The sequence below is a fragment of the Martes martes genome (genome assembly GCF_963455335.1).
Source record: "Martes martes genome assembly, chromosome: 18".
NCBI lineage: Eukaryota > Metazoa > Chordata > Mammalia > Carnivora > Mustelidae > Martes > Martes martes.
Window position 1 is genome coordinate 9,642,429 of NC_137906.1, and position 24,938 is coordinate 9,667,366.

Here is a 24,938-nt window from a genome sequence, read left to right on the forward strand (position 1 = left end):
TCCCTTCTCCTGGTCCTACTATTTCTCTAGAGTGACTATCATCTTTTCGAATACTAGTTTTATTTATTTGTTATTTATTGCCTATCTGCAGGGATGTCTGTTCGTTGTGTCCATTCTTGTATTTCCTAGACCTAACACAGTGCCTAGACCAGGCAGGTCTCTAATAACCCTGTGCTGAATGCATAGATCCAGCTACAGGGCTTGAAAGACAAGCCTGATGATGGAGAGGGATAAAGGAAGACTTCAACTCTATTTATATTTATTACTTAAAGAAAGTGGTGGATAATAATGTATTATGTTCTTCATTTTTCTGTGCCTGAATTCACTTTTAATAAGTAAAAAATGACTTTAAAAACCAGGACAGGCCCGACTTTCCCTCTTCCTGTTTTTTTCCCTCTTTTCAGTGGTCCAGGATATGGACTTTGGTGGCTGGGGCCTCTCATGTATGCAGTCCCCAGGTGTGCTGCTCCCTGGACTGTCAGCCTCCCCCCGTTGTCACTTTCATGCCTCTCTCCTAGCTGCAGACATGCCTAGTCAGCTTCCTGGAAGCCTGCGGGCTTGGGAATGGCTCACTTTGTGATTAGTTCTTCCTCCTCCCAGATTGCTACCTTGATTTGCTGTTGCAGCCTCTTCAGTGTCTTTACAAGTTCGCTGTTGTTCTTGTTGGCGTGGTCTAGCTGGATTTCCATCTCATTCAGGTCCGTCTCCATCTTCTTCTTAAGCCGAAGCGCCTCTGCCCGGCCCTTGGCCTCCGCCTCCAGGCTGGCCTGCAATGACTCAATTGCGCGCTGGTGGTTCTTCCTGCAAGTCCAAACAGAGAAGGCGTTGGCATGCTGGGCCCACCGGTCAGGGTGTGCTAACCCTTGCTAAAGAGGTCTGAGAGCTTCAATATGGATATGGCCGCCATATTTGAAATCAGACCGTATCTCCCCTTAAACATGTAAGTGGGGGAGCATTGTGGTTTGGGAAACTAAGGTTAATGTTTACCCCCTATCTTTTGGGATCTCAAATCATTTAACATGCGAAACAGCCTTGCAAGGAAAGTGAGGCTCCACGATGACAAAAAACATGCGAGACATTTAGCACATCATGGAGTCCGGATTGAAACCCAAATGCTAGCCTGTTTTTTAAATTACAAAATGTGAGCCTTGGCCATACAAGTCAGTTTTACGTCTCTCTTTAAAACAGCAGTCATCACTTGATTGTGTTTATTATATTTAATTTTACTGTAATCAATGTAATAAACATTTTCATAAAGCCCTCATATTAGCTGTATTAATCTCCTTCCACAGAAGGGGATCAGAGGAGGTAATTCAGATGTCCAAAAAATAGTTGTTTCATTGAGGGAAACAAATGGGTAGCATGTAAAGATCCTGTCACCTGCCCCACATTGTGTTCACCTCTGCATGAACACCTTCCACGTGCTTGCACATTACTGGATTTGCAACACTTTGAGATGTATTCAATTTCTAGACATGGGAGAATAAAATTTTGATTCACTCTGACTTAAAAAATAAATTCAAGAAAAATTATATAAAACACATTGAAAAAAATTAAAGAAGATCTAAATAAATGGAAGGACATTCATGTTCATGGATCAGAAGACTTCATATTGTCTAGGTGGGATTCACTGCAATCCCTACCAGAATCCCAGCTAACTTCTTTGCAGAAGTTGCCAGGCTGATCCTAAAATTTATATAGAAATGTAAGGGACCCAGAATAACCAAAACAGTCTTGGAAAAGAAGAACAAAGTAGAGGACTCACACTTCCCAATTCAAAGTTTACTACCAGGCTGCAATAATCACAACATTCTGGGGGTGCCTGGGTGGCACTGTTGGGCATTGTACTCTTGGTTTCATCTCAGGTCATGGTCTCAGGGCCGTGAGATTGAGCCCTTTGTTGGACTCTGTGCTTGGGGTGGAGTCTGCTTGAGATTCCCTGTCCCCCTCCCTCGGCCCGTCCCGCTTGTGCTCTCTCTCTCTTTCTCTCAAATAAATAAATCTTAAAAAAAAAAAACAAAAAACTTTGTGGTCCTGACATAAGGACAGACCTATAGATCAATGGAGTAGAATTCAGAATCCAGAAATAAACCCTACTCAATTCATTTTCAACAAGGTTGCTAAGAACATTCAGTAGGGAGAGAACAGTCTTTTTAGAAAATGATTCTGGGACGACTGGATATCCACATGCAAAAGAATGAAGTTGGACCCCATACTTCACCCTTCTACGAAACTTAAAATGGATCAAAGACCTAAATGTAAGAGCTGAAACTATAAAACTCTTAACTAATCTGGGAAACATAGGCAGAAATTTTTGTGACTAGATTAGGCAATGGGTTTTTTGATATGATACCTAAAATACAAGCTACCAAAGAAAAGAAAAACAGATACATTGAACTTCATCAAAATTAAAAACATTTGTGCTTCAGAGGGTATCATTAAGAAAGTGACAAGGAGGGGCGCCTGGATGGCTCAGTCAGTTAAGTGTCCAAGTCTTGATTTTGGCTCAGGTCATGATCTCAGGGTCTTGGGATCGAGTCCTGTATCGGGCTCTCTGCTCGGCGGGGAGCCTGCTTCCCTCCCCCCAACCCCGCCTGCCTCTCTGCCTACTTGTGATCTCTGTCTGTCAAATAAAAAAAATTTTTTTTAATTAAAAAAAATAAAAAGGAATGAAATACTTCCTGACACATGCCCCAACATGGGTGAAGCTTGAAAACATTCTGTTGAAAAAAGCCAGTCAAAAAGAACCACATACTGTATGATTCCACTTATATGGAATGTTCAGAATAGGCAAGTCCAAAGAAAGTCGTTGGCTAGATTAGTTGTTGCCTGAGGCTGGGAGTGGGGGTGGTAGGGAGGTATGGGGGCATGACTGCTAAGGGATATGGTTTTATCTTGGGTTTATCTAAACTTGTAGTGATGATTGCACAACTTAAAACCATTCAATTTGGGGCACCTGGGTGGCTCAGTGGGTTAAGCCTCTGCCTTCGACTCAGATCCTGATCTCGGGGTCCTGGGATCAAGCCCCACATTGGACTCTCTGCTCAGCGGGGAGCATGCTTCCCCCTCTCTCTCTGACTGCCTCTCTGCCTACCTGTGATCTCTCTCTCTCTGTCAGATAAATAAATAAAATCTTAAAAAAAAAACTCCATTCAATTTTTCCCTTGCCAGGGCACACTGTATGTAAATTATATCTCAAATGTGTTGTAAACTCACTCTCTCTCACACATGCATGTGCACGCATGCATGCACACACCACATAGTGGCATAGCTAGGTATTCAGGGTGGGGGTCACATTTAGCCTGATGGCTGCAGAATCATGGGGCCTCTCTCCCCAGTGGCTCCCCACGTCCTGCAGGAGTGATTGTGGGGGATGTTGTAAACTCAGGAAGCCACAGTGCGGAGAGATTTCAGACAGGCAGTTCAGGCAGGGTGCCAATGTGGACAGTTGCAAGTGTGTTGATCTTTTCAGAATCACAACAAATCATATTTCTGTAAACCAGAACCTAGTGCTGAGTCTAAAAATTTCTTAGAACCTCAAGCAGCAACAGAGGACGCCGGATTGAAAAGGAATTTCCAAATCCAGCACTCCTTGGCACCCCAAGAGATCAATTTTTTTCCATGATGTGCTGGATGTTCTCTAAGGATTCATGATGTTAACAGTAACATAGCTGTGCGGCTTCACAGGTTACAATGTATTTCATATCTACCATCTCATTTAATCTTCCCCACACCCCAGAGCTGGAATGAGGTAGCAATCATCATTCACATCTGTTAGATGGGATAGTTGCACTTATCTCACAGGGTTTTTTTCCTAATTTTTTTTATTGTTGGAAAATGCTCATTACATGAAATGTCCTATGTTAACCATTTTTAGGTGCACTGTCCAGTGGTATTAAATATATAATGCTATGCCACCTTTGCCAACATCCATCTCCAGAACTTGTTCCATCTTATAAACCTGAAATCATGTCCCCGTTAAACACTAACTCCCCATCCTTCTTTCCCCCAGCAACTACCGTTCTACTTTCTTTTTCTTCTTTTTTATTAAAAGATTTTATTTATTTATTTGACAGAGATCACAAGTAGGCAGAGAGGCAGGAAGAGAGAGAAGGGGAAGCAGGCTCTCTGCTGAACAGAGAGCCTGATGCGGGGCTCAGTCCCAGGTCCCTGAGATCATGACCTGAGCCGAAGGCAGAGGCTTAACCCACTGAGCCCCTCGCTTTCTGAGCCCAGGCACCCCTCGCTTTCTGTTTCTATGACCATGACTGCTCTAAGTACTTCCTGTAAGTGGAATCATACAGTATCTGTCTTTTGTGACTGGGTTTTTTTCCACTTAGTATAATGTACTCAAGGTTCATCTATATTATAGCAAGTGTCAGAATTTCCTCCCTTTTTAAGGCTGAATAAAATTCCATTGTATGGGGGCACCTGGGTGGCTCAGTTGGTTGGGCTTCCAACTCTTGATTTAGGGTCAGGTCATGATCTTGGGGTTTTGAGATCGAGAACTGTGTTGAGCCCTGCACTGGGCTCCATGCTCAGCGAAGAGTCTTGCTTCTCTCCCTCTGCTGCCCCTCCCCTCCCTCATGCATGTGCATGCGCTCTCTCTTTCAAATAAATCTTTGAAAAATTCCATTGTATGTACAGAACACATCTTTTTAATCCATTCATTTGTCAGTGGGCATTTGGGTTGCTTTCATGCTGTAGCCCTTCTGAATAATGCTATGAACACAGGTGTAGAAATCTCTTTCCAAGACCCTGCTTTCAATTCTTTTGGGTAGATACCCAGAAGTAGAATTTCTAGATCATGTGTTAATTCTATTTTAAACTTCATGAGGAGCCTCTCCACTGTTTTTCACAGCAGCTGTACCATTTTACATTCCCACCAGAGGTGCACAAGTGTTCTAGTTTCTCCACATCCTTGCCAGCGCTTGTCATCTTCTGTGTTTTGGATTGTAGCCTTCCTAATGTGTATGAGGTGGTATCTCATTGTAATTTTGATTTGCATTTCCGTAAGGACAAGTAATAGTGAGCATCCTTCCATGTGCTTATTGGCCATTTGTATATCTCTTTGGAGGAATGTCTAGTCAAGTCCTTTGTCCATTTTTGAGTTATTATCTCATGGGGTTTTGTGATCACTTAAGTACTATATTTCAAAGCATTCAACTAAGTTGGCCAAGGTCACGTGACTAGTGGGCGGCAGAGGCCCAGGTTTCTGGACTCGACTCCATCACGCTACCTCAGTCAGCCTCCCGTGGCCTTAGCCCCATACCTCGTAGCTTCAAATTCCTCTTCCTTCTCATGAATTCTCCGGTCGATGTCAGCTTTCACCTGAGCCAGTTCCAGCTGAATTCGAATCACCTTACTCTCTTCAACCTACGGGGAATATAAACATCAGACTTTCTGGCCAAGTAGGTGCGTGGTCCCTGGCCAAGGGTCCAGCCTCCCAGGTGACGACCATGTGGTTACCTCCAGGGAAGACTCAGCTTCCTCCAAGGCCACCTGGAGTTCTTCCTTCTCGATCTCCAATTTTTTCTTCAACTTCTGCAGCTCATGCACACTCCTTCCTCCCTCACCCAGCTGATCAATCAGTTCCTTTATCTCCTCTGAGGAAGGAATATTCTCATTAATAAGACACGTGAGGACCACCAGCTTCCCAGGGTCATAGCATGTGGCACAGACAATGCAACATCAGGCCAGAAGCAGGCACTCCTAGCCCCACTGTATCTAAAGAGAAACAACATACTCCCAAGTCATAGACTCATGGAGCAGCAGAGCTTGGACACTGGAGAACAGTGGGTTCAAGCTCCTCATTTTATAGTTGAGAGACTGAAGCCCAGAGAAGAGTGAGCAACCACAGAGCAGCTTTGGGGCCAGTGGCCAAGACTCCCCGGGACTGTGAGGCCTTCTTTTCTCAGAGAGCCCCTTCTCCCCTCTGCTTCCCTGCCACCAGGTCTGAAAACCAACCTCACAAGAAAAGGCAGGAGGATTAGAGCCTTTCAGATCTCCTTCCTCATTTGGGAGACCTCTCTTGCCCACCCAGAGGAACCCACAGGGACCTACAGTCCCTTGGAACGGTCACAAATCTCAGCCCACAACCAGAGGTGTCCAGAAAAATGTAAGTGTCCGGATTAATCTGTGACCAAGCTCCATTTCTACATCAAGCCCCTCTGAGTTCAGAGAAATCTCATTTAATCCAGGGTCTCCCCACCTGGGTTTCTAAGTTCCAGGTGGGGTTTAGAGAGCACGGGGGGCATCATCCAAGTCTCAGCTATTGGTGTCCACCAGTGCTGACATCATAGATACCCTGTTGCCCACATAGCTTCCCATCACCTGTCACCTGAACATAGTGGCGGTTTCCGGAACATTCCCCACTGGACTGCTCTGGGACAACCAGCGACGCTGTGATGTTGCTTCGACCCCTCTCAGCCCAGGCAGGCTGCTCGGCCACTCTCCTCAGTGGCTCCTACCAGGCTGAGGCTACTTTACAAGTTTTTGTTCTCACCTGTGCTGCACCTGCCAGGTGAGGTGCATATTCCTCTTAACCCCTAGGTTACCAGGGAGTTTTATCATCTGCACCAGGAACTGGTGTGAGGGTATGGGTGGGAAACGGAGTAGAGGTAGAGGCAGGGCTCTGGGCCATTGGAAGGGCCCCTCAGCAGTGCCTCATCATCACCTCCCTCCTATTTTCTGCCATCTCCTGGTCCAGGCAGCCTTGGTCTGGGTGTTCTGGTGGTTCCTCCCCAGTCTTAACTCATGTATTTACATTCAGGTCCTCTAGTACTTAGACTTTTGAGGTTACAAATGCAGAGCCTTCATATCTCAAATGCTGGGCTCTCACGATTCTCCCCTGTAAGCTGACAGCTCCCCAGGGAGGGGCTTCTAGGACCTTGGGCAGATTTGGGGGACAATCAGGGACCGTTTGCTCTTACCCTCCATCAGACACCTAACCTGAATTGAGGAAACCCTGTATTGACTGAGATTTCATTTGCTGCTCAGCAGAACAGGGATCCCAAAACAGCTCTTGAAAATAAAAATACTGACATCTCTCACACAACTGATTTTGGGATTAGAAACGTGCACCTGCCATAAAAGCAAATAATGCAGTCAGATCTCTGAATGGCAAAATGACCCTCAACAGATAGAATTCTTCCAAGAGTATCCAACAGAATGAAGTTCCAGCCTGAAGCCTCCGATACGTAAGAAATCATACAGGTAGGGCACCTGGGTGGCTCAGTCGGCTAAGTGTCTGCCTTCGGCTCAGGTCATGGTCCCGGGGTCCTGGGATCGAGGCCCGCATTGGTTTCCCTGCTGAGCAGGGAGTCTGCTTCTCCCTCTTGCCCCCACCCCTACTCGGGCACGCTCTCTCTCTCTCAAAAATAAATAAAAATCTTAAAAAAAATTCTTACACGTGTATGTATATTATGTACGTATGATAAGTGTAAGGACTCCATACACAAAGGGCTCTGCTGAGCCCCTATTTGTTCCAGCCACTCTCCTGAGTGAAGATTTCACATATCTTCACACCCATCTTACAAGGAAGACATCATCTCCCCAACTTACAGGTGAGGAAACTGAGGCACGGAAAGGTTAAGTGCCTCGCCTGCTTGTAGTGCTGCTGCTGAGTGCCCGAGTGCTTCTACATGGTGTTGGTAGTAGGTATTTATCGGGTGCCTACAATGTGCCAGGTGCTCAAACCCGTGACACGCTCAGGCGGAAGGAGGCCCCGCCTGAGTCTTTGTCCCTGTCCGCAGACTCACCCTGCAGAGTCTTGTTCTCCTTCTTCACGGACTCCAGGTGCTCCAGGGACTCCTCATAGGCGGTCTTGATCTTGAAGCTCTCTGTCATGTACATGCGGCACTCCTTCTGCGAACTGTCCACTTCCACCTGCAGCTCCTCGCACTTCTGCTGCCACTCGGCCAGCATCTTGTCAAAGACCCGTTGCTTCTTGTCCAAGGCAGCGGCTGCAGCGTTGGCCTAGGGAGAGGTGGGGCTGGTCTCCGCGGGTCTGACTTTCCAGCCCCTTCCCCTCCTCGGTGCTCCTCCCCAGCTTCCCCACCCCTCCCCAGTTAACCGCAGACGTCTTGAGGTCTGGGAGATAATTCCACCTGTACGGCACAAGCACGGGGCAGGGAGTCTGGAAGGAGCCACACCCCTCACATCTACTATAAGGCGTGTGACCTTGGGCAGTCCATCTTATAGTCCTGGGCTCGGGTTTTCTTAGGTGTAAAATGAGGGATCTGGGCCCCAGTAGCCTTCCCTAATTTAAAACATTCACCCAACTCTCCATAGCTTATTTCTCTGTAATTTACTAATATGTGTTATATGTCATTGTCCAGCTCAGACATGGGTTTGCTGTTCTTCTTCTTGTGAATCAAAGCTGATTTTTCTCAGACCTTTTTTTTCATAGGCCTTTCACCTTTTTTCATAACTGTCTGGCAAGTGTGTATTTGCTGTGTTGCAATATTGGAATTTGTAAAATTTCTGCTTAATTTCTTAATTGCAGGGGTGGGAGAGCAAAAGGTTTTCAGGTTTTGGGACTGTTCTCATGTGAATATGATCCTCTGCCTATATGCCCTATCGAGACCAAGACCAGGCTGCTGTGCGCCAGTGGAAATCTTATTTAATCTGGCCCAGAGACTGGCAGATCAGTCTGAACCAGGGAGGCAAACAAGATTTAGCCACACAAAGTGTGTGGGATGTGGTTTGCATGAGGAAAAGGGGAACAGAGACATGACTGGCTGCGTGACTTCCTGGGACTAAGTTTTGTCCTCATCACAGACCTAATTGAATAGTGGCCTGTTGAGTGTTAAGATCGGATGGGGGCCTGTGTCCAGGGTTCTGAATACAGACCCTGTGCTCCTTCCTGTTGGACCCCCATTTCCTCTTGCTAAGCCCAGACATGTGATAGTTTTATCCAATTCCGTGGGGTCCCTTGGACCCAGTGATTATTTGACTCCCTGACCTTCTCCAAGTCAATGGTAAGGTCCTCGACTTCTGCCTGGAGTCGCTGTTTATTTTTCTCGAGGGAGGCAGCCCGGGCCTGGGCAGCTTCGGCTGCCTCTTCTGCTTCCTGGAGCCTGGCGGCAAGTTTCCTCCTGCGGACGAGGGCAAGAGAGGCCATTAGGGAAACACAGGAGCCCATGGGCTGGGGGCTGGGTTTGCGGTGCTGAGCTCTGGCGCCACAGCGGAGAAGATGCAAATGAAATGGAGAGTGTTTAGAGGAAAGCAGTCACTGTCTGTCTGTCCGTACATCCATCCATCCATTCAGCAACTATTTATTTTTCTTCTCTGGGTCAGGTATCATTCTAGGCGTTAGAGAAATAGACCAAGACCTCTGCCCTCATGGAACTTCTGCTCTAGATGGGGGATAGACACAGAGACATAAGCACCGTGGAGAAAGTAAGGTGGGGAAGGGGACACATGAGCAGAGGAAGAGGGCAAGGACCTTGCAGGGGTCTGGGGAAGAAGGTCCAGGCAGAGAGAGGTGAGGGGTTGAGATTCAGCCTGAGTTTTGGAGTGGGACCAGGCGGCTCCTGGATGCTCTCAACAGAAAATAGGAAAGGGCTAGAGGGCAGGAAGTGGGGAGCTGCAGGACGTAGATTTAGGATCAATGTATAAAGAGCTTTTGATAAGAGATTGATGTCAGCTGGAGCCCACTGTGCTTATTGCTATCTTGTCACCACAAATCCCGGTGGGCAGGAGGCACCAGCAAGCAGGCCGGCGTCCCCTCCCTGCCTGCTGCAGGATGGCTCACACACCCCCCCCTTCCATGGGCAACCAAGCCAGCCTGTTCCTATAGAAGGTGGCTCAGACCCACATTCATGTGTCCACTCTTATTTCCTCAGGCCTATCAAGCACAGTGTCCACTTCCCTAGTTTGCAAACGAGGAACAAAGGTCATAAGACTTGAGGGCATTTCGCACAGAGTGGGAGAACTGGCAGGGTGAGGGCCCTTTCCGCTGAGTGTGGTTCGTGTCCTCCCAGCATCACCCAGAGACCCTGCCCCAGATCCACCAGACCTGTGGAAGCTTCCCAAGCACTTAGGGGCAGAGAAGCCCTGCCTGGAGGTGGAGACCATGCTCCTGACCTCCCTGCAGGGAGCCTGAGCGTTTTAGGGCAGAGGCCGTAGAGAGCCTTGAAGAGGAAACCCAAAGGCTGGGTATTCTACTGAAGGCACAGAGTGGCCTTTGCTGTCCAGACACGCATCCCCCTTTTTAAGAGGAGCCTGTGAACTGCCTTCTCCTGGCTGTGGTCCTGGCTTCCGCAGTGGCTGATGTGGTCAGACCCCCAGCACCACCCCCACCCCAGCCTTCCGTGCTCTCCAGTGCAGGGTGACCCTCACTTGGTCTCCTCCAGCTCCTCAGTCCTCTGGATGGCGTCGGTCTCATACTTGGTCCTCCAGGTGGTCACCTCAGTGTTGAGCTTGGACACGAGGCGCTGCAGCTCCGACTTGCCTCCCTGCTCCTCCTCCAGCTGCTCCTTCACCAGGTCTAGGTCATGCTTGGTGTTGGCGAGACTCACCATGGCCGCGCTTCGAGACTGTGGGGACCAGCCGAGCCCGTCAGAGGCCGTGATGGTCCCTATGGCCCCCAGAGCCATCCCTCAGACACACACAATGTTGGGTCAACACTGCCCCCTGCTCCTATAACCCAAACCATTAGGGCTTATTTTCCTTGTTTTGTTCCAATTACTGGCCACGAGGATACGGAATTTTGTCAGATTTCATTCAGTCGCACACATGGCACACCACAGTCTTGTAGTTAACTTTTTAACTTGTTGTTGAATCATATTTTTCATGTTCCTTCTACAACTTTATAACCTGTAACTCTCTTCAGAGGGACAGCCCCGTCACCCCAACCCAACCCCAAGCAAACCTTGGATTCTTCATCCAGTTGCCTCTTGTAATCGTCCACTTGCGACGTCAGGGATGTCTTTATCCGCAGAATCTGGTTGAGCCGGCTCTGGGACTCCTCATATTCCCGGCTCAGCTCCCCGTTTTCAGCTGGGTGAGAAGGGAATGGGAGAAATATTGGATGAAATTGTCCAAGCACTGCCAACTTCCAGCGTCCTGCATGGGGTATGGGGCTTCTGATCATGAAGTCCCAGCCCCTAGCATGAGATACAGCAAAGCGGTTCAAAGGAAACAGTGGGGCAGAGAGTGTTTACTTTGAAAAATTAATTGTCACGGTCTCCGAACCTACACTCTTGTCATCTGTGAACTGATTGTTGGGGCCAGAGACCAGGAAGGTGTGCGTGAGCCAGAGAGGGTGAGCAAGGGTTTCTCGCGATTTGTGGCAAGTTACCTCCTCTCACTGAGCTTCCCTTTTCTTATCTGTCAAATGGGGATATTGATTTTCAGAAGTATTCAGAACGTGGGAAATAAGGCCAAAGGAGGCCAGCCGGTTCTCTGGTGTCGCACTAGAACATTGTCTGACTGGCCTGTCTAGGGAGTGTTTCCTTCTCTCAGGGAATAGTGTGGTCATTTGTCTTGCTGTTAGCGCAGATCAGAATCTGGCCTCTGCAAAGTTAAGTTAAGTGAATTGTGATAAGTTGCAAATAATTTTTGCCCTAGAGATGCATAGGAGCTCTTCTGGTTTAAAAAAAAAAAGAGAGAGAGAGAGAGAGAAAGAAAAAGAAAAAGAAAAAAAAAACCCAAACCCAGAGGTTGCGGGATTATTGTCTTATAAGACATTAACTGGCTTTGGGTCTACCTTAGCAAAGTTATCTACAGGCGTCCCTTCCCCAACTGACTGTGTAAATCTCTGCCCCTCAAATGCCCTTTGAAGGCAGGCTTGCCGTTTTCCTAGCTCCTTCATTAGTGACACAGGTTCACTGTCTGTTAGTATGCGGGTCGTGTTTTAAAATGTTTAAAAATTGAGTTGTGTCTGCTGCCCCTCCTGCTGATCTCACAGGGTGGTTGACGGAACTGGGAGGGAAATGCTTTGAATAGTGTTCCCTGTTTGACGCTGTAAAGATGATACTTGGAACACTCAGTGGGTATAATCAAATCTCCTGTCACATCACAGGGGATGTGAATTTTCCAAGGCTGAGAAAGCCCTGGGAAGAGGACCCGGCTACTCCTTCAGTTTCCTTGAGGATCCTCATTCTGTTCCACGCATGGGGCCTCAGGAAGCCATAGGCTGGGTCCAGCTCACCTTGCAGGCGGGTCCTGATGGCGTTGATTTCTGCCTGGTTTCGCTCCAGCTCAGCCACCTTGGCATTGGCTTCGGCTAAGCTGTCTTCCAGCTTTCGGATGTGGGCCTCGGCATTCATCTGCTCGGAACGAATGAGCCCGGTGGGGAAACGGGGAACAGGTCCTCCCTGCTTCCCACCTGGGTCCCCCTAGTGCAGCCTCCCATACTGCCTGCCTAGTCCTTCTAGAACGTCCCTGTCTCAGAACGAATCTCCCCCCCCACCCCAGCTCATCATGTCTACCAACATAAACCTAGACCTTTGGGTTGGCACACAGACCCTCCCTCTCTGGCTCATCTCCATTTTATGGTTACTCCAGACCCCTGCAGACCTCACCCAGTAAGAAAATGCAATGGGTCAGTTTAAGAAAAAAATACTAGCATAGTGCAGGGATCTGCAGATAAAGTAGGATCTGTGAAGATACCTCGTGAGTGCCTGAAGTGTGGAGTAATACTTGGCTGTGACTGGGACCCCAAGGCATCCTTCCTGCTCACCTTTGGAGCCCCCCTTTCCCTCATGTCACAAGAATGCTTCTCACATGGCCGATGCTTGGTAAATGCATGTTGAATGGCTTACTTGCTTTTCCCTCTTGCCACATATCCCTTTTTCATTGCGGGGATGTATGCATTTATCCTACTAGCCTCCCAGCTCCTTGAGGATGTAGTCGTCCTAATGTAATATTCATCTTAATAGCTCATATTTATTGAGCTTTTCTTATATGCCAGGGACGGTTGTAGCTCTCCCAACAGCACTATGAAGTAGGGATTCTTTCTTTCTTTTTTTTTTTTTGGAGTAGGAATTCTTAATGTCTCCATTTTAATCATGAGGAAACCGAGGCACAGTTAGGTTATGAACCTGGCCAAGGTTATACACCATCAAGTGGGTTCTGGGCTGGGCTCAGTCTCGGTTCCCTACACAACATCCAGAACACGCCTCGGGCTGGCCAAGGGGCTTGGGAAATATTTGCAAAGTGGCTGTACACTGGGACACCTCCCTGTGGCTCTGGGGGGGTCTCCCTCACCTTGGATTTCTGCACAGTCTCCATGCTGGCATTGAGGTCATCGATCTCAGCCTTCATGACCTGCTTGTCCTTCTCCAGTTTGGACTTGACCCTCTGCAGGTTTTCCACGTGCTCGGTCAGCTCGGCCATCGAGTCCGTGTGCTTCTTGCGCAGCGTGGATGCCGCTGCCTCACTCTGCAGGGCCGTCTCCTCCAGCTCCCGCCTCAGCTTTAGCAGCTCCGCCTCCCGCTTCCGGTTCTGCTCAATCTGGAAGAGAGGAGAAGCAGAGTTTAGCAGAACCAATTGGCACTGGCCTCCTGAGGCTGGACATTGACCACCTGCCCAGCGGCCCCCCACTATTTCTGCACCCTACTAATAGGACATCTTAATGGAAATATCCATCCTGAGCCTTTGGGTGGGTTGCCCACCACATTCATTTAGATAGTGTTGTGCCTTGAGCTGTGCCTCCTAAAAAGATACACTCAATTCTTAACCCCAAATACCTGTGATGGTGACCTTATTTGGAAACAGGGTCTTTGCAGATATAAGCAAGTTAAAATGCCATAACTAGATTAAGGAGGGCGCCCTAAGTCCTTCTAAGAGGAGAGGTATTTGGATCCAGGGAGACACACGAGAAGAAGGCCACATGACCACGGAGACAGGGATGGACTGATGCAGCTACAAGCAAGGAACACCAGAGTCTGCCAGCAACCCACCAGCCGCCACAAAGGAGGCCTTGGACACACTCCCCCGGAGCCTCCAGAAGCAGCCCCTTCTGCATGGCTCCCCATGTCACACAGCCCCGTGACCCCACTTCCTCCCATCCCCCTGGTGCTCAGAATCTATTGTTCCCTTAACCTTCCCTGCATCACTAGACATCATCCCTTCTTAATGCCTTTCCTCCTGGGACCCCGACCGCAGCAGGACATCAGCTCAGCAGGTCGCTCCACAGCAAGCAGACTGTGGCCAGATGGTGAGGGGACGGGGGACGTGGAGTCCAGGGAGCCTTCTAGTGCTAAGGGACACTGTCCACATTCCTGCTGTCAGCTCTGACCTAGGGTCCACATTTGTAAGAGACCTAACTACACGGAATTAGAAGGAGAGTTTCAAGTGTCTTCTGCCAGTCTCCACATTGCCTTTATGTGAATTGGAAGAAGATGCATCCCAGACCAGAGAGGCTCAGCTTGGATTCCAGCCCTGGGAGTGTGGGATCACCCCCTGTATTAACCATGTCTTCATTTTCTGTATTCTGATGCTTTGAGATCTGGGACTTCGCTGACTCTGGAAGGACAGCCCCTCCCAGGGTTAGCTAACTCCTAGAGATGGCAAACAACCGAATTTCCAAAGCAAGGCAACCAATCTAGAGCCCATTCTCTTCTCCAATCCCTCCTCTATGGGGTTCTCACCCTCTCAGCCATTGTCTGCCTGCCCTCAGTACCCCCATGGCCAGGTACCAGACAACTGGGGACAGCCCCTGTGCTCTAGAGCCTGCTGAAATTATCCAAACTAGCCCATCCTAAGCCTGCTCACTCTGCCTCCCCGGTTCTTCCCTCAGAAATGACAGTAGAGGCTCTCGGGTATGATTTCCCCCTGCCCTTGCCTCCTGCTGACCTTAGTGCTTCCCCGCGTGGTCCTGCTTGGCATGCCCCCCTTCTTGGGAACTGTCACAGACTCTCTTTAGTCGCAGCCCTCTCCTGATCTGCTGGCCTTACTACAGCTCACATTTTCTATAAACATGAATTGTACAATGCCTGCCCTCTGCCTTCTGTCCAGTGCTGCTTCTGTCAACACCACTGGGCTAAAGAGCCCCAAGATAAAGGGGACCAAACCAGCCCCTCTCTTGCCTCTTTATTATTGTTTTCTCCTCAAGCTAGCCTCCGAAATTCAGCAAGAACTAACTGTTTTTTCCCCCACTGCTCATCATCCAGCAATTTTTTTCCTCCCTGCAGGCGGACAGGAATTGGGGTTCCTGGGTCTCCTGAGGATGGTACCTGAGCAGACGTGGCTCCCCCAGCCTCTTCCAGCCTGTCGCTGAGGTCTTCGAGGTCCCGGGCCAGGTCGCTGCGTTGTTTCTCCACCTGGGGAGGATCGAATGACCATGACGGGAGCCTGGTGCAGGAGCCCCGTGCAGGAGGCCCCCCCCCCCATTCTCTGGTAAAGACTACAGTAGCCACATGGTGTCGTGTGAGGCTGGGGAGCTGCACTTGGGGAGTTCTGCCCTCTGCCTGCCACCCCGCACAGCCATTGAAGGATGCCTGTGTCCTTCCCCTGTACCGGGTGGGGGGTCTTCCCGCCCACCCTACCCTCGGCCTGGTTTGGCTGAATCTGGAGATTAGGTGTGTGAGGATTCATCTCCCCCAGCTTTCTGGCCTCAGATTCCCACCATAAAGCCTCCTTCCATCCTTTGCTTTTCTTTTTACATCTTTGTCACTATGCAGAGAGGTGCTATTTCTTCTCTTTGCCTGGAAATTCTTCCCAGTGTCAGCCTGTTGGATTCAGTCTCCAAGTTGCCAGGCTAGTGTTGCCTCCCTACCTGCCCCGGGAAGAACGAGCCTCCTCTCCTTGGACTCACACCAGAAATAGTATCTGTGCGTCTTACGTCATAATTAATATTGCACATGTAGCACCGGGCCTGGTGCACAGCTCGAGAATCAGTAAGGCCTTTTCAATTGGAAACCTGTCCTCTTGCTTTCCTGAGTGGAGTGTCTGCTTATGGTTGGACTGTGGCTGGCACTGGGTCCTTAGACTCAAAAAAGTGCAGAAGTATTTTGTTTACCTTGGCTCTCATTGCCCGCTCCGCTTCTAGTTCCTCCTCCAGCTCCTCAATTCGGGCCTAGCATGCAAATAAGCCAAGGGGGGTTATCTCTTCTGGGTGAAGTTACAAACTTGCCCACTTGGCCTTTTAATATGGAAATGATGGCAAGTGGCCCAGGGGGATGCGGTCAAAAGCAGAGGAGAACAGGGCCCAGAGAGCATGTGCAATGGCCTTGAGGCAGGAGGGACGCTGGGGAGTGGTGGGGGAAGGCTGGGTGACAAGGGAACGGGGCAGGTTGTGGAGGTCCTTGTGATCATCGTAGGGGCTTTGACTCGAAGTCTGAGTGAGGCCAACAAGGATCAGTCAGTCTCAAGGACTCTGGGCCAGTCTCTCTCCTCAGGAGACCCAGGCCGCCAAGCAGCTGTGGGGGAGCAAAGGGGCCTGGAAGCGCATCTGGGGGGAGAGCTCCGTCCTCTCGGTCCCGGTCCCGGACACACCTGGTGTTCCTTCAGTTTCCGCTGGAGTGTGGAATTCAGGGACTGCTCGTCCTCATATTTGGAGTTGACAGAATTGATTTCCATATCCCTCCTGCAAGAGAAGTTTGATTTCCTGAGCGAAGAGCTGTGAGGGGAGATCGGCTGGCTGGTGAGCGAGCAGAACCTGGGCTGCCGGAGGAGGCCTTGAACCTGCTGAGACCCACTCATGCCCCAGCGCCTGGCCTTCTTGGGTGACTGCCTGGGAGGTCTCACCCTGCGGAGCCCCCAGCATCTGCTGCACACGCTTTCCACCCGCGTATTCATTCACTCGTGTGCTTCTTAATTTGGTACAAGTTTATCGAGTATCTACTATGTGCCAGACGTTGTTTGAGCTTCCGGGGACACATCAGTGAACAAACCAGACAGAAATCACTGCTCTGGCACAGCTTACATGCTAGGGGCTCTGGCTTCGCCTTTTTAGGGAAAATTTTCCTCTAAAAACTTTCCACCAAAGGACGTCTCCTTCTGACATGTGGGTTCTGTGTGCCAAGGAGCCACGTGTGAGAACTAAGATGCCAGAGGCCAAGTGGATGAGCAGGATGGTCAAGGTCACATGCACCTCCTGGCGTGCCACAGAGGAAATGCCGAGAGGCAGAGCTCGCTGCCCACCCTCCTAGCAGTCCGTGGTGCTTTGAACCTGTCTTAGCAAAATGCACCTCAAAGATGCATTGTTGAGGGGCGCCTGGGTGGCTCAGTGGGTTAAAGCCTCTGCCTTCGGCTCAGGTCATGATCTCAGGGTCCTGGGATCAAGCCCCACATCGGGCTCTCTGCTCAGTGGGGAGCCTGCTTCCTCCTCTCTCTCTGCCTGCCTCTCTGCCTACCTGTGATCTCTCTCTCTCTGTCAAATAAATAAATAAAATATTTAAAAAAATGCATTGTTGAAATTCCACTCCCTGAGAGCTTTCCTTGTCCGTCTCCTCATCTCCATCCCTCAGCCTCTTACTTAGTTCAGGTTTACACCTGGACTGTTGCAGTAGCCTTTCCCTTGCTTTCCTGGTTCCAGTGTTTCTCTGCTCCATCCAGCTCTCCCGTGTTACTGGCAGTGATACTGAGAAAATACCCCTCAACTCTTGTGATCTTTGAAAGCTCAGCTTTATGGATTTCTACGAAGACTCCCTACCTTTTGGGATAGACACCTTGCTTAGTACTAGTCTCCTTTCCAGTGCCCAACAAGCCCTGTGTGAGGCCTGGAGTTCCCGGTACATGGGCAGCACCTACTCCCCCCTCCCTATATCCTCTGTCCTGGGCACAGTGCCTGGCACACAGCGGGTGCTGGGATCATACATTAAAGCACGTGCAGCCCTCAGCACAGTGCCTGGCTCCTGACCCTATCCAGGAAGTGCTAGATACTGCTACTGTTGTTATGGGAGAATGAACGCCTGCATGGGCATACTTTTTCACCACCTCCTCGAGGTCTAGCTTGGACCGTTCCATCTCATTGAGATTGTCAATGGTCATCTTCAGGTCACTCTCAGCTTTGCGACGAGCCTTTTCCACCTCCGCTCGGATTTTCTTTTCTTGCTCCCAGTTATCCTCCAGCTGCCGAAACAAGAAAAGGAAGAGAAAGTAGGGGTGGGGAGGTGAGTCTGAGACTGGAATGCGATGAGGAACCAGATTGGACTGGTTCCCTCGCTGTAGCCTCAGAGAGGCCCTCATTTGCCCCCCAGGGCCTGGGTCAGTCCAGTTCCCCAAATGCATCTGAGGATCCTGTGCCCCAGCAGGGACCCGGCCCTTGAGCTATAACATTGGCCCCAGCAACAGGGCATTACCTCGTGGATCTGGGTGCTGAGCTTGCTGTTGGTCTTGTTCAGGTGGTTCACCTTGTCCTCCTCGGCTTGCAGGTCGTCGAGGGTTTTCTGAAGGGAAAGATAAACACACGTGTCCCACGAGCCAGGCAGGAGCAACTGAACAGACCTGGTTCTCTGCCATCACTTCTGAGCTCAGTGGACAGCTACTGAGCACCTGCCCTTGGCGCCAGGTGAGGTGGGGAGCAGACCCCAGTACCTGTCAGCTGCAGGGGGACCCTCACCGGTCAGTGGGGCTCTGGTTCTCCATGGAGTAGGTCAGAAATCTGTGGGGTGTTTTTTGTTGTCACTACGATTGGGGACCCCACCGGCACTTAGTGGGTGTTTCCAGGGTTGCTGGAAACAATCCAGCGCCATGAAGAATCCTGCAGTCCGCACACTTGATGCCCCATCCAGGCATTCACATAAGTAAAACAATTAGGCTCTTCTGAACCTAGCACCCAGCACCACTTTCCGTAGAACTCAGCTATTTTTTTTTTTCATTTAGTATAGAGTACATTTCTGAAGAATGATCTACCGTGAAAACAGAAGATTTGTTGTTGTCAAAATCTCCCTGAGAATTCTTCACCATTATGTAAACTCTCATCACAGACAGCATCCACACTGCACTATCTGTGTCCCCAACACGCCCTCAGTGCCCACCTGCAGTCACCTAGGCAGGCTCAAGTGGACGCCCGCCTGCTCATGACACCTTCTCGGAGATCTGTCCGAGCTCTGACACGCTGACAGCCCCATCGTTTATTACAAATTACACTCCTTTCATTTCCCCTTTTAAAAAAGAAGGAGTACACTACTGATTTTTTTTGAAGTTATGTATGGCTTACAATAATTTTTATTTTAGAGGTGGTAAGAGAGGCTTCCCAAATACAGCCTGTGCTCATTATTTGAGGATTATCTACTTGCCAGTTTACCTACTAGCTCAAATTTATTTGTAATCCCAAATCAATACTCGTGGTGCTTTCAAGGTCCTTTGCAGGCATGCGCAGAGCAGCGAAAAATTTGAGTCTCCCGGGGCGCACGCTTCCAGCCGCAGTCAGAGGAGAAGGGGCCCTGCCTTCTTGTTCTCACGCCTACTGCAAACAGGTGTCTTTTTCAGAGTCTATTCAGTGCCACGGTTTTACAGTTTGGTGGTTTTGTCTTGGTGATTTTGCTCTCTCAAATGGCCCCATGCACTAGTTAGTGTTCCCAAGCACAGGGAGATTGTGATGTGCCCCACAGAGGAAATCCGTATGTCAGGTAAATTTTGTTAAGGCATGAAATATAGGGCTGTTGACGGTGAGCTCCATGACTCTCTCAAATAATGAGAATTGACCGTATTTGTTATGGAAGGGGGCTCTGAGTTTGAAATAGTTGAGAGTCACAGTCTTAGGGGTGGTGTTTCTGGAGGCAGCAGAGAGAGGCACTCGGGAGACATGTTGTGTGTTCATGGTGTCAGCAAACATGGCAGTGGGGGTCCACTGGCTGGCTCTGGGCCTCAACTTGCTCTTTGTACCTGTGTCTCCAGAGCTAGGAAGGAGTCTGTGTCACAGTCAGCACTGACGGCTGGTCAGAGCTGGCTCTGCGTTCGGGAGCCTGAGCTCATAACCCTCAAGTGGGTCTCCCCATGACAAGAGCTCATGCCCTTTGTCACCAAGATGTATCAGGGTTCACTGGGGCATCACTCCCAGGGCACTTCTATGGACCTTCATCCTGATGAGTCTGGGGACCATACCTTCCAGCACACCTGGGACTCTTGACCCGTCTTAGTTTGGGTGATTAAATTATATGGTCCCCGTACTTACAACAAACCTGGGAGGACGGCAGTAAGACATGACAATGCCCATTCAGGGATGAGGAAACTGAGATTTTGGGAGACTCTGTGCCTTCCCTAGGGGCCCCAGCTGAGGAGCAGCAGGGGCTTGAATCTGGGTCTCCAGTCTCCAACCTCCACCTGCTCTGCCAAGGGCAAGCCGGCAGTGCCCACCTGGTGCAGCTCCTCCAGGGCCCTTTTCTCCTTCTGGAGCTTGGCGATGGAGTCTTCCCGGAGCGAGAGGTCCCCAGTCAGGGTGCGGACCTTGTGATCCAGGGCCTGGAAGTAAGGGCAGGAGAGAGAGACAGGCCCTTAAGGCTGGGAACACCCTTGGGGGAGGCACTTGCTCTGAGAGAGGGCCTCTACAGCTCGGCTACAGTCCTGAGTCACTTGGGAGCCTGAGAGATGCTAAAGCCCACGGCACACTCTAACCAACTGCATCAGAATCTTAGGGTGAGGGGGGCAGTGAGAGCCACCAGTTCAGGCCTTTGCTATCCCAGCCTGGTCCTCAGATGTCAGCAGCGTCTTCGAGAGTAGACCCTCGGGCCCCACCAGACTTGCCGATCCAGACTAGCCACGTGTGGCTGCCGAGCTGGCAGAATGCAGCTAGCTCAACAGCGGAGCCGCATTTTAAATTGCATCGAGTTAAGTTACTAGCCTGCTGTGGCTGGTGGCGAGGGTCCTGGGCAGTGCTACAATGGGGACTCCAGGTGTGAGCCCCACAGGCTTCCTGGTTCTGGCGAGGAGTGTGGTCAGGCCCCAGGGCCTCCTCACCTGCTTCTCCTTCTCCGTCTTGGCCAGCGTGGTCTCAAGGCCCTCCAGGTCCCGCTTGAGGTCGCTCATCTCCCCCTCCAGCTTGCGCTTGGTGGCGCTCAGGGAGGCCGCTGTGCCTTCCTCCTCCTCCAGCCGCTCCCGCATGTCCGAGATCTGGCTCTCCAGCTCCATTTTGGTCTTCATCATCTGGGTCAGGCGCTCCTCGGCATCTATCAGGTTCTCTTGCTCCTGATGGAGGAAAGAGCACCCGTCAAGGGGGTCCCAAACGGGTCCAGGCACGAGCTCCGAGCCTCGTGTGATGTGTGCAACAAAACGGTCTAGCGGTGCCATCCCCAGACCACCAGTGGCATCACGTGTCAGTTGAGTAGGATGCCAAGTCTCAGGCTTCCCCCGAGACCTGCATTTTCTGCATTTTCCCCGGGAATCTGCATTTTCACGAGATCTCTGGTAAGGTGACAGCAGAGGTGGTCCAGGAGAAGGGGAGGACTCTCAGGCCACACTGCACTGGTAGTGTAGGCTCTGCCGTCCCAGCTGCTGAGCCCGGGTGTGCCCGTGGCTCCATCTGTCAGTGGGGCCTGGGCCCTCCGCCCAACTAGCTCCCAGCGCTGAGTCAGCACTTCTGCGTTAACAAGCCATTTCCGACACACAGTTCCTCTTCCTAACAACCCCGAGGGGCGAGCCAGGCAGATGTTACCATAAGCTACAGTTTGGGGGTGAGGGAACTGATATCAGAGGAGGATGGGGTTGTCGAAGGTCAAGCGGACAGGAGGGGCAGAAGAGGGACAACCTGGGTGTCCACCGGCGTTTCCGCAAGATGGGGTTAGTGGTGTAGGATGATAACTGGCCACAGAGTCGAACCAAACCAGCTGTGTGACTTACGATTCATGGCATAACATTAGTGAAATTCAGTTTTTTGTCTGTACGATAAGGGAAATCATCGAGAGGCATGAAGGAGTGGAGCCCACGGAGGTGCTTCTAGGAATTGGTGGTTTGGGGGGTTTTTTTAAAAGATTTTATTTATTTATTTGACAGACAGAGATCACAAGAAGACAGAGAGGCAGGCAGAGAGAGAGGGGAAGCAGGCTCCCTGCTGAGCAGAGAGCCCGATGTGGGGCTCGATCCCGGGCAGAGGCTTAAACCACTGAGCCACCCAGGTGCCCCTGGTGGTTCTTTTTTTGCCAGGACCTCACTTGTACATGGCTTCTCAGAAGGCTCTCCCTCTCTGGGTCTGACTCTCAGCGACCCTGGGGATCCTAGTAGTTGCCAGGGTTCCCCGCTACCCCTCCCACCCCCCTACCCCTCCCCTCCCCTCCCCTCCAGGGCCCCACGTACGGCCTGTAGCTGGATGGTGAGGTCGTTCTTTTCCTGGCTGAGCGTGGCCATCTTCTCCTCCAGCTCCTTTACCCTGTTTATTAGCTCCTGTGTCTTGGACATGGCGTTCCTCAGCTCCTCCTCCTTGGCCTTCATCTCCTCCTCCTGCCGAGCCACATTCAGGAGCGGCTTGACCTGGGTGGAGAGCAACACCATACTGTGTCACGGGGATGGGCTTTGGCGGGGGCTCGGTGGTGGGCTGTGGGCTCTGCTTCAGACAGGACGTCACACCTCCACGGGAGTGGAAAACAGCTCTTGGCAGTCGTGAGGAGGAACCTCTCCACAGATGCCCTAAAACATCCCTGGCCTCCCCAGAGAGGGCCCATCCTGGCTGGGGACAATCCTCAGGGTGCTCTTTGATCCTAAGGGACACGGAGTTAGGTGTTCTTTGGCATCTGCCACGCCCAGTGCTTCTATAAATTGTGTGCTCAGGAGCCCTGGCTGAATTCAAGCTCTGGTTTCACCCACCTTTCTCCCGCACTGATTCCTCTCTCGGTCTCTCTCTCTGTCATATTTATATTCTCAGTGTCTCTCTGTATTTCTCACTTACTTTTCTTTCACCTGCTCCCCGCCGTGGTCTTCCAGGCCTCACACAACCCAGCCTCATTCACCCGCTGCAGATCAGCGGCTACCTCCTGCCTCTGCCCTCTTGTTCCCTGCTCTGTAGGGCTGCGCCTGCCTTGTCCCTTGGCCGGGAGCCCCTGCTCCTCTGCTGCACCCGTCGCCCCCAACCGGACCTCTCTATGCATTTTGCCCTTCTTACCCTGCAAGAGGGCTTGGGGCCATCAGCTCCCTCCACCCATACTCCTCACCCTGCTAGACCTTGAGTCCTTCAAAAATCTCCCTCATGCCCTCCGTGAACCTACAGCTCTGAGCAGAGCTGTCGGGACAGGCTCTCAGGGTATTTCCCGACCAATGGATGTGTTTCTCTGGAGGGAAACGCCCCATGGAGATGGATTTGGGAGAAAGCATCACCTCTCTTGGAAGATGACAGGGAAGCCACCTTGCCAGCCTGGGCTGTGGGGACCTGAGAAGCCACGGTGGTGGGTCCACGTGAACCCACAACTATGTAACTCTTTTTATTCAGTGAAAGCCTCCCACAACATGTTGTGTTTTTTCCCCCATCAACTCATCCTATCCGGCATAAATAAGATTAGAGCTTAATTAAAAACTAAGAGAAAAGGATTTTTAAATTTTTACTTTTTTTACTCATTGGAATAGGACCTTGCTCCACTGTGTTTAATTAGTGGTTTTACTTTCTAGTAAAGAATGGGAGCTTTTCAGGCTTCACCTCCTCATCTGGGACCACTGGTGTCCTGCCTGAAAGCATCTGAATGGCTGTTGGCCTGGGGCTTCCCAGAGAGCAACACAAATACAAAGGGGGAAGGTGAGACAGATTTGGCATCGCATAGAAACCCTTTGATAGTCCTCGTTACACAGTTACTTTAAAAATAACTTTTAAAAAATAAGAAACTGAATCATTAATTTCTTCAAATAATAATTTTTAAGTACAGAAAACAACTCGTCAAATCCACCATCCTGTGGATGTGTAATGCTTGCTAAGGATGAGATTAAAGCAGATAAGGATAAAAAATTTCCCTTTAAAACAAAAATTTCAAAATAAAAAAGTGAGTGGACGTCTGGAAAGAGGTGGGGAACAGGCGGGGAAATGAGCGGCGATGCCTGGACTCTGAGAAACGCTCGTCCGGACTCCTCTGCGATCTCAGGCCCCTGAGCAGGCTGACCCATGTGTGGGTGCCTTCGGGGATGCAGACCTACTATCCCTCCTTCAAACCTGTGCCAGCACTGTGTTCGAAAGCGCTTTCCCACAGGGAGGGGAAAGAAGCTTCTGCATGAGCCAAGGGAGGGGGAGGGGGGCGCAGGGCCAGAGAGAGGACTCACACCTCCGCCTGGCTGCCCCTTGAGACAACACCATCCCAGCTCCTGAATGCGGCAGCCCTGCATCCCGCCTCCTCTGGGGCCCAGCAGGGTGTCCCCCTGAATGGGGGGCCAGAGGTGGGGACACCATCACCCACTATGATTCCGCCTGCATCAGGAGGACGGCTCATGGCCTTCTGCATTGGTCAAGGGCAGGCTGGCTGCTTGGGGGTCCCGCAGCCCCACCACCTGACACACTCACTGCCCTCTCTGCCATCTCGGAAGAGCCTGAGGACTGGGAGGTCAGCCCCCATGATTTCCTGAGGTCACTCCAGCTCCAAAGCTGAGGCCCTCACTAAAGGGGCTGAAGATGCCCAGGGAGAGATGCTGATAACTAAGCCTGCTTTCTGTAGTGTGTGGCGGGGCAGGGGTGGGGGGCGGGAGGCTCTCAGGGAGGAGATGAGGCTGGAAGACACACTGTGGTTGTTCCTCAGAGAGGAATTTGCCCCTGTCTGGAAGGAGGCTAGATTCCGCCTTCATCTCGTTTTTGGACTGTGCCTGCAGCATTGTGTGGCCTGCCACCCCTGAGAAGTACCTCCACCCGGACTCAAGGTCCCCCGTCCCCCGACAGCAGCAGGCTGGCCTGGCCCCCCGAGCCCTACCTTGTTGTAGAGCTTCCACCAGCCCCAGAAACGCAGCTCCAGGAATTTGCGTGTGTTCCGCTGGATGACTTTCAGGCCCATCCTGCAAAAAGGAAGCCAGGGTCTCGTGGATTCAAGTGCAGGTGTCGGGGCCCGGCCTCCCGGATGGAACGGTTCTTCTCAGTAGCACAAGGC

General features: G+C 50.8%; 1 protein-coding gene across 1 annotated transcript in view; it reads right to left on the reverse strand.

Annotated features, from left to right (window-relative positions):
- Positions 1–24,938, reverse strand: part of MYH16 (myosin heavy chain 16) — a gene marked incomplete at its 5' end in the record, with an annotated part of 59,779 nt that overhangs the window by 8,480 nt on the left and 26,361 nt on the right. The window contains 18 exons of the mRNA XM_080831071.1: positions 609–801; positions 5,273–5,376; positions 5,470–5,606; positions 7,761–7,977; positions 8,966–9,098; positions 10,345–10,541; positions 10,877–11,004; positions 12,158–12,275; positions 13,216–13,461; positions 15,186–15,272; positions 15,971–16,027; positions 16,447–16,537; positions 17,879–18,024; positions 18,255–18,341; positions 20,254–20,358; positions 20,854–21,081; positions 22,186–22,359; positions 24,765–24,846. Of these exons, the coding sequence (XP_080687197.1) occupies positions 609–801; positions 5,273–5,376; positions 5,470–5,606; positions 7,761–7,977; positions 8,966–9,098; positions 10,345–10,541; positions 10,877–11,004; positions 12,158–12,275; positions 13,216–13,461; positions 15,186–15,272; positions 15,971–16,027; positions 16,447–16,537; positions 17,879–18,024; positions 18,255–18,341; positions 20,254–20,358; positions 20,854–21,081; positions 22,186–22,359; positions 24,765–24,846 (2,530 nt within the window). The remainder of the gene's footprint in view (positions 1–608; positions 802–5,272; positions 5,377–5,469; positions 5,607–7,760; positions 7,978–8,965; positions 9,099–10,344; positions 10,542–10,876; positions 11,005–12,157; positions 12,276–13,215; positions 13,462–15,185; positions 15,273–15,970; positions 16,028–16,446; positions 16,538–17,878; positions 18,025–18,254; positions 18,342–20,253; positions 20,359–20,853; positions 21,082–22,185; positions 22,360–24,764; positions 24,847–24,938) is intronic.